The 14,812-nt window shown below is 41.5% G+C and overlaps 1 protein-coding gene across 1 annotated transcript in view; it reads left to right on the forward strand.

Moving 5' to 3' along the window:
- The first annotated feature begins 13,100 nt into the window (after positions 1 to 13,100).
- The window catches only part of LOC146642386 (dedicator of cytokinesis protein 9-like), a 56,838-nt gene continuing 55,126 nt past the window's right edge, over positions 13,101 to 14,812 (forward strand). Inside the window, exon 1 of the mRNA XM_085398344.1 lies at positions 13,101 to 13,588. Within this exon, the coding sequence (XP_085254470.1) occupies positions 13,427 to 13,588 (162 nt within the window). The 5' untranslated portion in view covers positions 13,101 to 13,426. The remainder of the gene's footprint in view (positions 13,589 to 14,812) is intronic.

A 14,812-nucleotide genomic window follows, 5' to 3' on the forward strand; every position in this document is an offset into this window, starting at 1 on the left:
GCTTGTAAACAACCTCGCACACCGTGTGCTCGTCGCGGGACCTGTCTGTCTGATGAAAGGTGGGCTATACTATGGCTGCTGCGCCACTGGAGGCGAGGAAGTTTACCCGGGGTCTCAACAAACCGGGAACCGCCGCAGAGCTGAGGCAGAGCGTCTCCGAGGCTGTCAGGACGTCAGTGTTGATGGTAAGAGAAAGGCTCTTACCAAGGCAAGTGAATGAACATATTTGACCCACTGTGTATCATGCAGTGTACCTTTGGAGTAGTTTGCTTCGTTCTTGCTACAGAGGAGAATTTGTTTGGTGCAAAGTTCAGTGCCTTGCTCAAAGGCAGTACTTCTAAAGAATGGCGTGTTTTACTGTATCAAAAACATTATGTTCAAACTGCCAATTTCTGGTGCATATACTTTACACTCGCCACGACCTACTGTTTTCCCGAAGAGGTTGCCAGGTAACTGAAATATACACCAGCTCTAACATAATGAAGGCTAAACACACCCATCCATACACATTCTGTCATCTGACCCGCACAGTTTCATCTTTTAACTAGACAATGACCAAACGGCCACACAATGACAAAGGTAACAAAATATGCCTGTCTTATTTCAAATTCAAATTCAAATTGTTATTTGTCACGTACACAGTCATACACAGTACGATATGGATATGTAGTGAAATGCTTGGACAACTGCTCGTGACCTAAAGAAAACCAAAAAGGAAAAGGCTATGAATAAGATAGGAAATAAATATGAAAAATTAAAAAGGGTAAATTTAACTAGGAAGGAATAAAATATAAATTAAGGTTAAAAATGAAATAACTGTACAACACAAATTAGAATGAAGGGTAGGGCTGCTCGATTATGGCAAAAATGATAATCACGATTATTTTCACTGAAATTGAGATCGCGATTATTTGACGATATTTATTTAACCCTTTAAGACCTACTATAGAACCAAGTCCGCCAGAGCTTATATTATTTTTTTTACATGTTGTAGTGCCATTTGTGGGAGCATTTCAAGTTGCTAAATAACTGTTATAGCCCATATTTTAATAATATGTATGCATTAAGTCCATAGTAACTACATTAATTGCAAAAAAGTGCAATAAACTACAAAAAAATTTATATCGTTTTTTTACATATATTTCTACTTGGAGAAATTTAAGAGGCTTATCCCTCAAAACTTTAAATACAAAAAAGTTGCAAAAAATAGTTTACAACAACAGGAAATTTAGTTTGAGTGTCTTCATAGTTTTATTTTGGAGATACACCAATTTTTATATACTGCAGGAAAAACAAAAAAAACAATCCTATGATGCAAATTTGCAAAGAAAACAGCATGTGCATCAAAATAAACTATTTCCAGCAGTGCAATTTGAGTTCTAAGCATCCCAGAAACTATTCAGAAAAGTTAAACATGACCAGTATAGGCTTTTAAGGCCTACAAGTAAAAAACTACATTTTCCGCGAAAATGACGTCACTTCCGGTTTCGGGCAGGAAATGGCGGACATGCGATCGTTCGGCTGACGTCTGTTTCACTGTGGGAAGTGTTACGAACAGCTGATCGGATCGGCAAAGCGTGTTTCTGGAATATTATGTTTTTGTTCCTGCAAGCGCTTTTTATGCAATTTTTGCAAAGCTTTATGTGGAACGAAACCGTGACCGAGGACAAGCTGATGGCATAAGATGTAAGTACAACTCCTCCGGTTTCATATGCAAAACAAATTATTGCGCTAGCTTACGGGTTCTACAGGGATTTAAAAATAGTTACACAAAACGGAGCATGCTGCTCTGACCGGATTTAAAGGGTTAACAATGACTTTAGAAACTAATATAAAATAGTGTGCAACACCACTGAAGTTTTTTTTTTTTTTACCTCTCTTTTCAACCAACAGCAGTCACTCTCCTCTCCAAATAACTTCTGCTTAGCTTTCCGAGCTTCCCTCGGGTCCTCTTAATCAGCGGTCTCCAACCTTTTTTGCGCCACGGACCGGTTTATGCCCGACAATATTTTCACGGACCGGCCTTTAAGGTGTCGCGGATAAATTAGGGAGGGGCTAATAATCGGCTCTGTCATTTTTAATGATCGTTGAAAGCCCAGATCGTAATCGTGATTAAAATTCGATTAATTGAGCAGCCCTAATGAAGGGTAAATTTAATTGGGAAAGAATAAGATAAAATATATAAATTAAAGTTGAAAATAAAATAACTGTACAACAAAATACACAATATAGAACTATATAAGAATGTATGAAGAAATATAAATAAATCTATACACAATAACAGCAGCTGTACAAGTATTAACTGGAAATGAAGAATGTAGTGTCCAGTGTTGTGCAATCCACATTATGTCTTGTGCAGTGCAAATATGCTTAAAGTGATTTAAGTGATGAAGTGAAAACAATGTCCAGAATGTCCAGTGTGTGTGTAAGAACTGTATGTGTGGGTCAGTACTGTGTGGTGGTGTGATTGAGAGACCGTATCGCCTGCGGGAAGAAGCTCCTCCTCAGTCTCTCTGTGTTGGTCTTCAGGGAGCGGAATCGCTTTCCTGACCTCAACAGAGAGAACAGTCTGTTGTTGGGATGGCTGAGGTCCTTCACGATCTTCCTGGCCTTGGTCCAGCACCGCCTGCTGTAGATTGAGTGCAGGTCAGGGAGCTCGGAGCGGATGGTGCGCTCAGCTGACCACACAACCCTCTGTAGAGCTCGTCTGTCCTGCATGGTGCTGTTCCCGAACCAGGTTAAGATGTTTCCCGTCAGGATGCTCTCTATGGTGCAGGAGTAAAAGTTCCTGAGCACCTTGGAGGGCAGTTGGAAGTCTCTCAAGCGTCTGAGGTGGTAGAGACGCTGACGGGCCTTTTTCACCACGGTGTTGATGTGACAGGACCATGACAGGTCCTGCGTGATGTGAACTCCGAGGTATTTGAAGCTGTCCACTCTCTCCACTCTCATATTTACAGTATGAAGGAAGATTATTCTGCACTTGTGTGCTCTGTGGCACATGTAATAGTAAAACAAACAAATAAAAAATGTATCATTCCTGACCAGCTCATCAGGATAGTTAAAAATACTGCAGTGGGGTTTTCACATGCAACTATGTCTATGTAAAGAGTGGAAACAAGGAGAAATAAAACAGCTCTGTTTAAGAGTAATGTGATCCACCGGTGCCTGTAAAGCTCACAAATTGTTGCATGACTGTCATGTCATAAATTCTTGTCATCGTCAGACTCAGAAAACAGTGCATCCAATCAAGGACTGTCCAACACATAACCCCTTAAGCCATATAATCTTTTGTTTTTAAAGCACGGATTAGATTAATATTTAAGTCATATTTATTTTTGTCATATTTTAAATGTTAAGCTTCAAAGATATTGGTAGGCTGAGTTTACTACCTTTACCTCCCCCTTGCTTTAATTTATTATATTAAGCTAACTGACTTATCATTTAGACTTCTGTCAAGCCCTTATATCTTGTTTTCTGTTTCTCTCTTTGCAAATTGAAATATTAAATAAAAGTTAAGATGAATAACTACATACATGTATATATCTAAATTTAGTAATATCCTTCTACGATTTTTCACAGGTAAAAATAGGATTAGTGAAAATAGTTAGCAGAAGCCTGAAAGATATCTTTTCAGTTGTTAATTTAAGTTAAAAACTCTGGTCCAGCAAAAATGAGGTTGGCTGGTGTTGGACTGTGGTTGCTTGGTGGTTTAATCAACAAGGATACAGGATTGAGAAAAACACAGGAAGTGTTTGGTAGATGGGCATGGGCTGCTGTACATACAGCTCTTCAACTTACATAAAACAATCCATTATGTAGTGTTAGTCTTCATTTCTGTTATGTCACAGTAGACTATTAATTCTGTCTTAGGCCAGTGTGTGGAGTGGCATAATGGATACTGAATCAAATCTCTGGGTTGTGTTTAATAATGGATGAGATGATGGCTATTTTTAAACTTGCCCTCTTTCTCTTCCGTAATGTGGTGTCACATTAAGCACCCGCGGGGTCATCAATTATGAATACCCGCAGATGCAATAAATCGTCTAAATTCAAGAGTGAGGCCAGTTCTTGGAACAAGTGCTCGTACACACGCTGTAGTGTAAACAAAGTGGAGGCCAAGCAGTAGAGCTAAGGAGCTAAGGACAGCCTATGGCATTTTAATAATGACTTCCAACTGTGGGAAATGTTTACTTAGACATTTTATACATCATTCTGCCATTTCCCTGCCTTGCCTTTACCCACTTCTTCATACTCATGCCCAGTTAAATTCTGTCTTTTTCTTTTAATATTTTAGGTTCTTTGTTAATGAGCCTGAATAACCTCGTGGCCCCTGTAAATGTGTGAAAGTGAGAGACACTAACCATATAATGTGCATCCTGATACCTTAATATCACCTCCCATTTTCGGTGGAACCGTGGAACCACTTAAGAGTCAATTCCACTCCAGAGGATTTGGTCTGATTAGAGCATTAAAAAACTGGCAGAGATAAGCTGCAGATTTGCAGATGCTTTAGCACTGCTGACCTATATCTGTGACATGATACAGGGGCTGTGATGGTGCCGGCCGTTTGGTTGTCTGCTGGTTTTTGTGGTCCTGAGTTGCTATGACTGATCGCTGAGCCTAAGCCTTTTCAAACCATGTGGTTTCCATGCTTTCTTTATTTAGGCTGCCTCATGCTCTGTGTCATTACCACCCTTACAGTGAAGTAAACACCGTGGTCAGTCTGGTGTAGAGGAGACTGCAGGAGAAACATTATTTCTTTTTTATTCGTTGTAAGAAAACAACAAAAGTCAACATCACTGTAATCTGAAATTCCAACATCATGACATGATTTTGACATTTTGCCAACCAAACCAAACCAGACAGGCCACTGATCCTTTTAATGCCCGCAGGCTCACAAATGAAGAAGCTGCTTCTTGTTTGAACGCCACGTCATGTTTTTTGGATTGTCTCTGCATGTTTTTGCCGTGTTTTTATTTCTGCTGCATAGCCTGCAGCTGTAATTTAAGTGAGTGTATAGGAGAGGCTTCAACTTGTTGCAAAATGTTTTGTGTGTTTTGACGTTGCTGTTTTGTTCATTGGAGGTTTTTTTGCCTCAGATTTTGCAGGAAGCATTTATTGCATTTCAACTGAAGAGTCTTTTGCAGAGCTCAACAAATCTTAATTATTCTGTGAACAAATGAAACAAGACTAAGATAATCCCAAATTAAGATTTCTTCTTTGTTTAGCCAGATTTTCCTGCCATCGTGATTGGCAAAGCCATAAAACACATTGTAGAGCTAAACATGATAATTACTCATGTATAGTTTTATCTTTTATATGTAAAATTGTAAATAGTTACACTTTATAAGTATGATATTTCATGTAATTTTATGTATTTGTTGTCTGAACTGGATCGTTATAAATTGTTTGATGTTGTTGTTAAATTTCTTATTTATTGTTTTTGTCTGACCTGCCAGGTCAAGCGTGACACGTAGACTTTTGGCTAACTCTGGCATACTGACACTGATGTTCATTAATCAGAATCAGAATCAGAATACTTTATTGATCCCTGGGGGAAATTATTTTTTGTTACAGTGCTCCATTTTAAACCAACATTAAGACAAGACAGACAATACGCTAACTAAGAATAGTACAATATATACATATATATACATACATACATACATAAGTCACTTATAAATAAATAGTTGGAAAAGAAACATGTGTAGCTGTAGCAGCAAACAGTGTGTTAAGTGGATGCGTTGTACAGGGAGATGGCCACAGGCAGGAATGATTTCCTGTGTCGTTCAGTGGTGCTTTTCGGTAATCTCAGTCTCTCACTGAACGAGCTCCTGTGACTGACCAACATGTCATGGAGTGGGTGGGAGGTGTTATCCAACATTGTCTTTATCTTGGACAGCATCCGCCTCTCCGACACCACCTTGAGGGAGTCCAGCTCCATCCCCACAACATTGCTGGCCTTACGGATCAGTTTATTAAGTCTGTTGGCATCTGCGACCCTCAGCCTGCTCCCCCAGCATGCAACAGCATAGAGGATCGCACTGGCCACCACAGACTCATAGAAAATCCTCAGCATTTTCTGGCAGATGTTGAAGGACCTCAGTCGCCTCAAAAAATAGAGACGACTCTGGCCCTTCCTGTAAAGTGCTGTGGTGTTTTTAGCCCAGTCCAGTTTATTGTCAATGTGTACTCCAAGGTATTTATAGTCCTCCACAATGTCAACACTGACCCCCTGGATTGAAACAGGGGTCAAGTGTTTCCTGGTCTTCCTGAAGTCCACGATCAGTTCCTTGGTCTTTGCCACGTTGAGCTGCAGATGATTCTGCTCACACCACGTGACAAAGGAGTCGACCACAGCCCGGTACTCTGTCTCATCATCCCTGCTGATGCATCCAACCACCGCAGAGTCATCAGAAAACTTCTGAAGATGGCAGGTCTCTGTGCAGTGGCTGAAGTCTGTGGTGTAGAGGGTGAAGAGGAAGGGGGAGAGGACAGTCCCCTGTGGTGCCCCTGTGTTGCTAATCACCTTGTCAGACACACACTGTGGGAGACGTACATATTGTGGTCTTCCTGTCAGGTAATCAACAATCCAGGACACCAGAGAAGCATCCACCTGCATCGCTGCTAACTTATCACCCAGGAGGGTCGGCCTGATGGTGTTGAAAGCACTGGAAAAGTCAAAAAACATGACCCTCACAGTGCTCGCCGGCTGGTCCAGATGGGTGTAGACACGATTGAGCAGGTAGATGATGGCGTCCTCTGTTCCGAGACGAGGCTGATAAGCGAACTGAAGGGGATCCAGATGTGGTCTTACTATGGGTCGCAGCTGGTCCAGGATGAGCCTTTCCAGGGTCTTCATGATGTGGGAGGTCAGTGCCACGGGCCTGTAATCCTGGGGGCCACTGGGACGAGGCGTCTTTGGTACAGGGACGAGGCATGATGTCTTCCACATCACCGGGACATGCAGACTCAGACTCAGCATAAACAGTTTATGAAAGACTCCACACAGCTGGGGGGCACAGGTCTTGAGGACAAGGGGACTCACTCCGTCTGGTCCAGCAGACTTGCCTGAGTGAAGTCTCCTCATTTGCATCTCAACCTGGTATTGAGTGAAGGTGATGGGTGGGGGAGGGGTGTCAGGAATCTCACAGGAGGCAACATGTGAAGAGAGAGGCTGGCACAGTGGTGTGGCTCTGGATTCCAGGCTGACTGCAGGTGAGGTTGTGGGGGTGGGAGCAGACACTGTGGTGTCGAATCTATTGAAAAACAGATTCAACTCGTCGGCTCTATTCTCACCTCCCTCAGCTCCCCTGCTGTTGGTTGGCCTGAATCCAGTGATGGTCTTCATGCCCCTCCACACCTCTCTCATGCTGTTCTGCTGGAGTTTCCACTCCAGCTTCCTCCTGTAATTGTCCTTAGCCTCTCTGATCTTGTCCTTTAGTAACACCTGGATCTTCCTCACCTCCTCTTTGTTGCCCCCTCTGAAAGCCCTCTTCTTGTTGTTGAGGAGGGCTTTGATGTCCTTAGTCACCCACGGCTTGTTATTTGGGTAACAATGAACAGTCTGAGCTGGAACAATGGAGTCGGTGCAGAAAGTTATGTAGCCTGTGATACACTCAGTAAGCCCATTGATGTCCTCGGCGTGAGGCTCACAGAGTGTTTCCCAGTCGGTCACCTCGAAACAGCCCTGTAGTTCCGCTATTGCCTCCTCTGACCACCTCCTAACAGTCCTGGTGGTCACAGGTTCCCTCCTCACAATTGGCACATAGCGGGGGGTGAGGTGAATCAGGTTATGATCTGACCTACCAAGTGGGGGGAGGGAGGAGGAGCTGTATGCATCCTTGACGTTAGCATACAGTAAGTCTAAAGTTTTCTCTCCCCTGGTGGGACAGTCCACATATTGTTTGAATGTTGGTAGTGTATTGTCCAGTGATACATGGTTGAAGTCACCCGAGATCACAATAAAGGCACTCGGGTGCTGAGTCTGTAGCCGAGCTATGGCAGAGTGGATAGTGTCACATGCAGCTGTGGGGTTAGCAGAGGGGGGAACATAGACAGCCACCAAGATGACGTGAGAGAATTCCCTGGGTAAATAATACGGCCTGAGTCCAACAGCACACAGTTCAGTGTCCGGGCAACAAATCCTTTCTTTGATTGTTATGTTGGCAGGGTTACACCACCGGTTGTTAACTAAAACAGCAAGCCCACCTCCTTTACGCTTACCGCTAGCGATGCTGTCCCTGTCCGCCCGAACAGTGTGGAAGCCTTCCACGGAAGCATTCTCATCGGGAATGTCCTGGTGCAGCCATGATTCGGTGAAACACATCAGGCTACACTCTCGGTATTCCACTGTCTATAAATACTTTCAAATAACCATCATGAAAAAAAAACCCAGTGGCTATTTCAATCAGCTGTGTAGTCACTTGTGTCTGCAAAAAATGGGCAGTGACCAGAAAATATTTTATCTGACCCAGATGACACAATTGCATATCCAGTTCTGTGGAGCATGTGCAAAAATAGGTTTTTGGTGTGGACAACATTCATGGCCTCTTTGGTTGCTTGAGGATCCTGACATGTGAAAGTTGGACAAAAAGCGATACAATTAGAAAACTTGAAGCCTACTTAGATTGAAACAAAAAACAGCAACAGTGTGCTAATTTTAAAGCTACTAAAAGTCTATCCGAACATGTTTGGTTTTTTTTTTTTTTTGAAATAAAAACGTTCTTCTGCAGGGTTCATGTGGACCCTGTTTCACTCTGTCAATACCTGCAGGCACTCAATACCCAAATCACAGTGGAGTGCATTCATTACTTTTAGCCTAAATTTAGGTCCATGATGAAACTTATGGCCTCTGTGCCTGAGATGAAGAGAGGAAGCACAGTAACACTCAAAGAACAATGGGAACATGATCTGAGCCCTTCACATTTCAATGAGACTGTCCTTGGACCCATAGCTGGACTGGTCATTGGGCATACTGGGAATCTGTCTGGTGGGCCGATGGTAATTTTTCGTTTTTATGCGCTGATTTTTTTTGTTGTTCTGTTTTTTCCCCGTAACGGTGTAAACAATGAAAGGTGGCGGATTGGCCAGATGCTGGCAGATGTGTAAAAATAACTCAATTGTTTGGTGGTGGCTATGGCGGAGCTTCCACAGATTCAGTAAAATTAGAAAGTGGTGGAGGCCAGCAGGTGGATGAGGGAAAGGGGAGGCAGCTGCTGCTACTTCAATCACGAAACTGATCAATGATCAGCTGATTGGCTTTTCTGTCACAAGTCCCGTCTGTCTTGTTTGTTTATCGCCCACTTTGCACCAGAAAGAGGAAACCAGTGGCAGCAGCACGTTTAAGCTTGATCAGCTGTTGTTAGAATTGATTTAATATTACTTTCTAGTATCAGCTGATGTTTGCTGGAGCCACAGCTGTAAAAGCTGCTGGTCTTGATATCGGTTTGGATATCTGGGAAACATGAAGATGAAACCAGGAGATGTCCTTACTGAATCATCAGAGCTGAACAGGTGATGGAGAAACAGGTTTACCTTTTAGGTGACATGAATTAGTTGAAGGGAAGTTATGAACTGTTTGAGAGACAAATAACACCAGTATCCTTTTTTACTTAGCTGACATCTGGTAACTGTGTAGGGGCGGCTCTAGCAAAGTTTTGCCAGGACGGCAGGTAGGGCATTAACAGGGAAAGGGGGCACAAAGAAATACTTTTCTTTCTTATTCTCATTTAAAACGTCTAGCAAATATCAGTTTTTAGTTATTTTGTTAGTTAGTTTTTTTGTTAGAAAAAATATTTTGCCCTGCCATGATGTTAATTGATGTGGTAAATAAATAGTTCATGAAAACATCACTAAAGCTGTCATTTATTATTTTTAATATTCAGTAATGGTCATGTTTTACCTCTAGTCTTCTCTGTCTTAATGTCAGGTTTCCACCACGTGTTGTAGATAGTTTAGGAGGTTAACTCGACCAAGCAGTCTTTGGGTTTTGGCTAAGTACTGTTTAGAATACCAGAATAGGGAGTGTAGGTTTAAGTTTTAGAGTGATACATATATACCAACAAGACAGTGTACATCACTGTCACAACGACGTTTGTTTTCATTCAAAGGCTTTATGGTCCATCCATCCATCCATCCATCCATCTTCATCCGCTTTATCCGAGGCTGGGTCGCGGGGGCAGCAGCCTAAGCAAAGAGCTTTATGGTTTTTCCTATAATACCTGGTGGGCCGGTCTGTAGTCAAAATGCCTAGGCTGATTTTTTTGTCCCAGTCCAGCCCTGCTTGGACCCCTATAGGGTCCCTCTCCCCATAACCTCAACTAACTTAAAAGTACCTGTGTTTTATTGTTTGTATTCATTTAACAAGAGCCATATCATGGATGGATAATCATATAATATCCTTATTATTTTGTACCGTATTTACCATATTATCTTCCTGATTTTGCCTGTCAGCCTATAGTCTTACCCCATTAAAATGGAAAAATTCCATTCCTCTTTTCATCCTAGATGGTTAAGAGATGCTGTGTGTAATTGAACTGATTAAATCAAATCAAACCACATTAGTGAAACCATTCGTTTGCTTGCTCACACTGGGCAGTGTTACAGTGTTTGGGCAAAGCTTTTAGTGACCATATATCTGGAGCTTTTTTGTTGTTTTGTTTTGTTTCATAGAAAGCTTTTTCAGAATATATTCAGGTTAGAAGTGTCTCCTGGCTTTTTCCAGCAAGTTATCGGGGTTGTTGCACTGTTAGTATCAGCCTCTGGGAGGCAGCATTGGTCCATGTCTCCTGGCATTACAGGCTTCAAGTTACTTTAGAATAAAGACTTATTCAAGGATGTGCACATGAGAAAAGCATAATGTTTGCTTTGCTGACTGAGGGCGATTTTCCTATTTTTGTTTTGCAGTCTGCTTTACAACACATGGAAAAAGATCAAAAAGTATTTGTATTTATTGAAAGGGAAACTCAAATGAATATATACATGCAGGTTATTGTCCTTACTTCTAAAGGGAGCTTTCAAAAGTGAAAACAGAATGCCTGTTGCAAGTGATTTGAGAATTTAGTAGCAAAAATATCCTGCAGAATAGAGAATTAATGTCAACTGTGGAGCTCTGCTGTGCAGGTCTAAAGACCATTTTATCGTTTTTCAGTTCATTATTTTGTTTAGTTTTTGCTCTATAGCTTTATAGAATTTCATGCTCATAGATGTTATTTTCCACCACAGCTGACAGTTTTCAATTCAGTCTGAATGTATTTATATAGCAGGATTATAAAGCAGTGGAACAATGATCCCCTCACTGTGCTTGAAGTAGAAATGAAACAGTAAATGTATAAAGGCTGATTACACCATTGAGGCCGGCTCTCAAAAACTGACATAACTAACATAAACTAATGGAAATCTTACTAATAAGACAACCAATAACTACAATAACTGCTGTTACAGCAGTTATTTATTTAGGGAAAAAAGGGACACTAAAACTAAAAATCAGTTTAAGGGGGTCACATTTGTGCTGCCTCTGGCTGTAACAGTGGGTTGAACCAGCTTTCACCTGACTCAAACAGACTCTTCTCCACATAGCCCTTATTTTTAAAGTGCTTTACAAACACAAACATTATGGCTAACAGGTGGATTTTCTTGTGTCAGTGCAGTTAGCTAAACAACGTACAACCACTTACTGCTTCAGAAAGTAGACAGTATAGCCTTGATTTTAACATAAAAGTTATTGTTGCAGCACAAAAGTGGTCCCCTTAAACAGATTTTTTTAGTTTACTCTCTTTATATTCCCCTGAGTTATTGGTTCTGTTGCTAGTTTAAGTCTATTGACAGTGACCAACCAATCGGTGACGTAAGGTTCCATACTGACAGAAGATGGTGCTAAACACGTTTTTAAAACTTTAAGTACTTATTTCTTAAATCCAGCTTCACAGACAGAGTTACTTCTATGTCAGTTTTTGAGATGAGGCCTCAATGGTATAAATTAGCCTTTACCTTTACTTGAAGGTAGATCATTACCAGGACAACGCTGGCTTGTGAGATCCTAAGATTTCCAAGGTGTACAGTAGACCTAGAAACTCCTTTTGTAGGAATAAAGTTGAGGTTCCAGTAACTGACATTACTATATGAGATTCTCTGAAAAGTCTTAACTGTATGTGTGTATTTTTACAATTATCCTCATGCATACACTAGTTTAATAGAAAAAAAAATGATTGCAGTACACGTGAACTTATTTAAATAACTTCATTCAGTATCTTACTAGATACTGGGCAGAATTCAAACTTGTGACTCCCGCTTCAAAGGTGTGTACTCTTACTACTACACTATCCAGCTGCCATAAATAATTTGTGTCAGAAGTGGGATTCGAACCCATGTCTCCACAGGAGACTGTGACATCCTGACAATTATGTATATCTCCTATCAGAATCAGATGCGTTACCCAGGTGTTACCCATTGTGCTACATCATCCACTTAAAAGTAGGTGAGTATGTCAATCACTGATCAAATATTTATACCAGCAACCACAGAGAAGATGAAGAATATACATTTAAATTGCTGTAAATAAACACACCTGTATATTTTATAGCTTTTTCTATGACGCAGTAGGACAGCGACCAGTAAATAACAGTAAAAGTAATACCAGGCTTGTGTTAGTGACCATGTGACTGCCACACAAGATCAAGGGAAGTTAAGTCATTCCTTTTAAGACTAAATGACATCAAAGATTACTGCATCTGCTGTAATTCCAGTGTCAGTGGGGAAAAGAATATCAAGCGAGAGGGGGAAAGAGGAAGAGTAAAACGTTGTTTGCAGGAGGTGATTTATGTGTGGGTGAGTCTGTGTTTGCATTTTTGTTAGTAGTAGTCTGCTTGTACTGTTGACAAAGCATGCAGAGTCAGATAAATGACTAAGCTGCATGACTGTAGGTTGGGGGTGGGGGGCTGCTGAGAGAGCGAGAAGGAGTGGGTGGGGCGGGGTAGTGACAAGAATGAGTGAGATACGAGGTTGACAAAAGGGGGAAAGAGAAAGGGGAGAGAGAGGGAGAAGGAAAGAGCAACTGAGCATCCTCATCCCCCAGCAGAAGGAAGAGGAGGCTGTTAGTCAACGCCCTGCTCTGACTGAAAGAGCAGCTCAGCAGCCTCATGCCGTTCATCCCCACTGAGCAGCAAACAGAAGGATGCCACTCAGCAGCCTGACCCTTAGGCTGAGATTTGCTGGATTTGCTTTTCAAAATGGTGAATGTGTTTCAAATGGAATGATTGGGAATCCTTGTAAGCTACAGGGGATCATCTGATACCTGTCAGTTCATCTGCAACAGGACTTTGTGGGAAAGAGGTCAAGTTTGACAGACAAAGTTGGGGCTGCTGTATCTGTGTCTCGCAAAAATTCAGCTTTTCCTGCATGGTACCTGTGAGCATCTGGGAGCACCATGGGATGCACCACCAGCGTGGTTCTCTTGGAGGTGCTGCGTTCCATCCTTGAGAGAAATTGTGGCTACATCAAGGGGGAGGTGGAGCTGGTGGTTCTGGAGGAGCAAGTGGAAACATCAAGTCTAAGGGGATCTCAACTGTGGATTCCCACCAGCACACTGGTAACTACCACTAAATATTAGTCTTGTGTTTAGGTATATTTTCCAAGAAGTCAGTAACACAGTCAGCATATTAACCATCATCAAATAAAAAGCAAATTGATCATTAACTGCACTTAATACTTATTTATCAGTAACTAATAACAACACAATAATTAATGTTTACTAACTGGTTAATAACTGGCCAGTAAATAATCTGTCCAGTGTAGTTGGGTGAAAAATGTTTGATCTGCTGAATTTTAAGTTTGCTCACTTACAAAGGAATAAGCAGTCTATTTTTTATGATAGTTTCATTTTATTGGACAGGAACAGAATATCAACCAAAACCCTGAAAAAAAAACTCACATTACCAAAGAGCTCTCAAAGGATGTCAGGGACAAGATTATAGACAAGCACAAGGCTGGAATTCTGGAATTTGGCTACAAGACCATCAGAAAAAAAGTGTGATGAAAAGAACACAGCTGTTGGTGCAATTATTTGAAAATGGGAATGGAATCAAAATAGCCATCATTTGATGATCATGAGAAAGGTGGTGCATTAGCCCAAAACTATAACATTACTAAGTACCGGTACTAAGGATTAAGGACGACATCACTGCATTGAGAGGCCAGTGGATGCGGCCATTTACTGTGAAATCTTGGGCGAGAACTTCCGTTCCTCAACTAGGACACTGAAGATGGGTCATTGATGTGTCGTCCAGCATGATAATGACCCAAAACATACCACCAATGCAGTCTTTCTATAACAGAAGTCAAATATTCTCCAGAAAGTTCTTCCCGTATGTGTTGCAGAGGTTCCCATAAATGTGTGGCACTTGTAGGTTGCTTTGCTTTTACTCTTCTGTCCAGTTCATTCCAAACCATCTCGATGGGGTTTAAGTCTGGAGACTGTTTTTAAGCTTACCATCTTGTTCTTTTTTCCTGAGGTAATTCTGGCATAGCTCAGACTTATGTTTTGGGTTATTGTTTTGCTGTAGGATGAACCCCTGACCAACTAAGCGCATACCAGAGGGACCACCATTGCGTGGTGCTGCAGAATGCTGTGGTAGCCAGCAAAGATGGGCGCGTTACTGTAATCTGATTACTTTTTTCAAGTAACGAGTAAAGTAAGGGTTTACTATTGCAAAAACGGTAATTAGATTACCGTTACTTTCCCGTAGGAACGCTGCGTTACTAAAACCGTGATTTTTTGCGAGAATGTCTCACGACAGTGACGTAAGCGAGTGCG

Source organism: Rhamphochromis longiceps, linkage group LG23, assembly GCF_057381845.1.
Source record: "Rhamphochromis longiceps isolate RC_006_pf linkage group LG23, R_longiceps_female_GT1.1, whole genome shotgun sequence".
NCBI lineage: Eukaryota > Metazoa > Chordata > Actinopteri > Cichliformes > Cichlidae > Rhamphochromis > Rhamphochromis longiceps.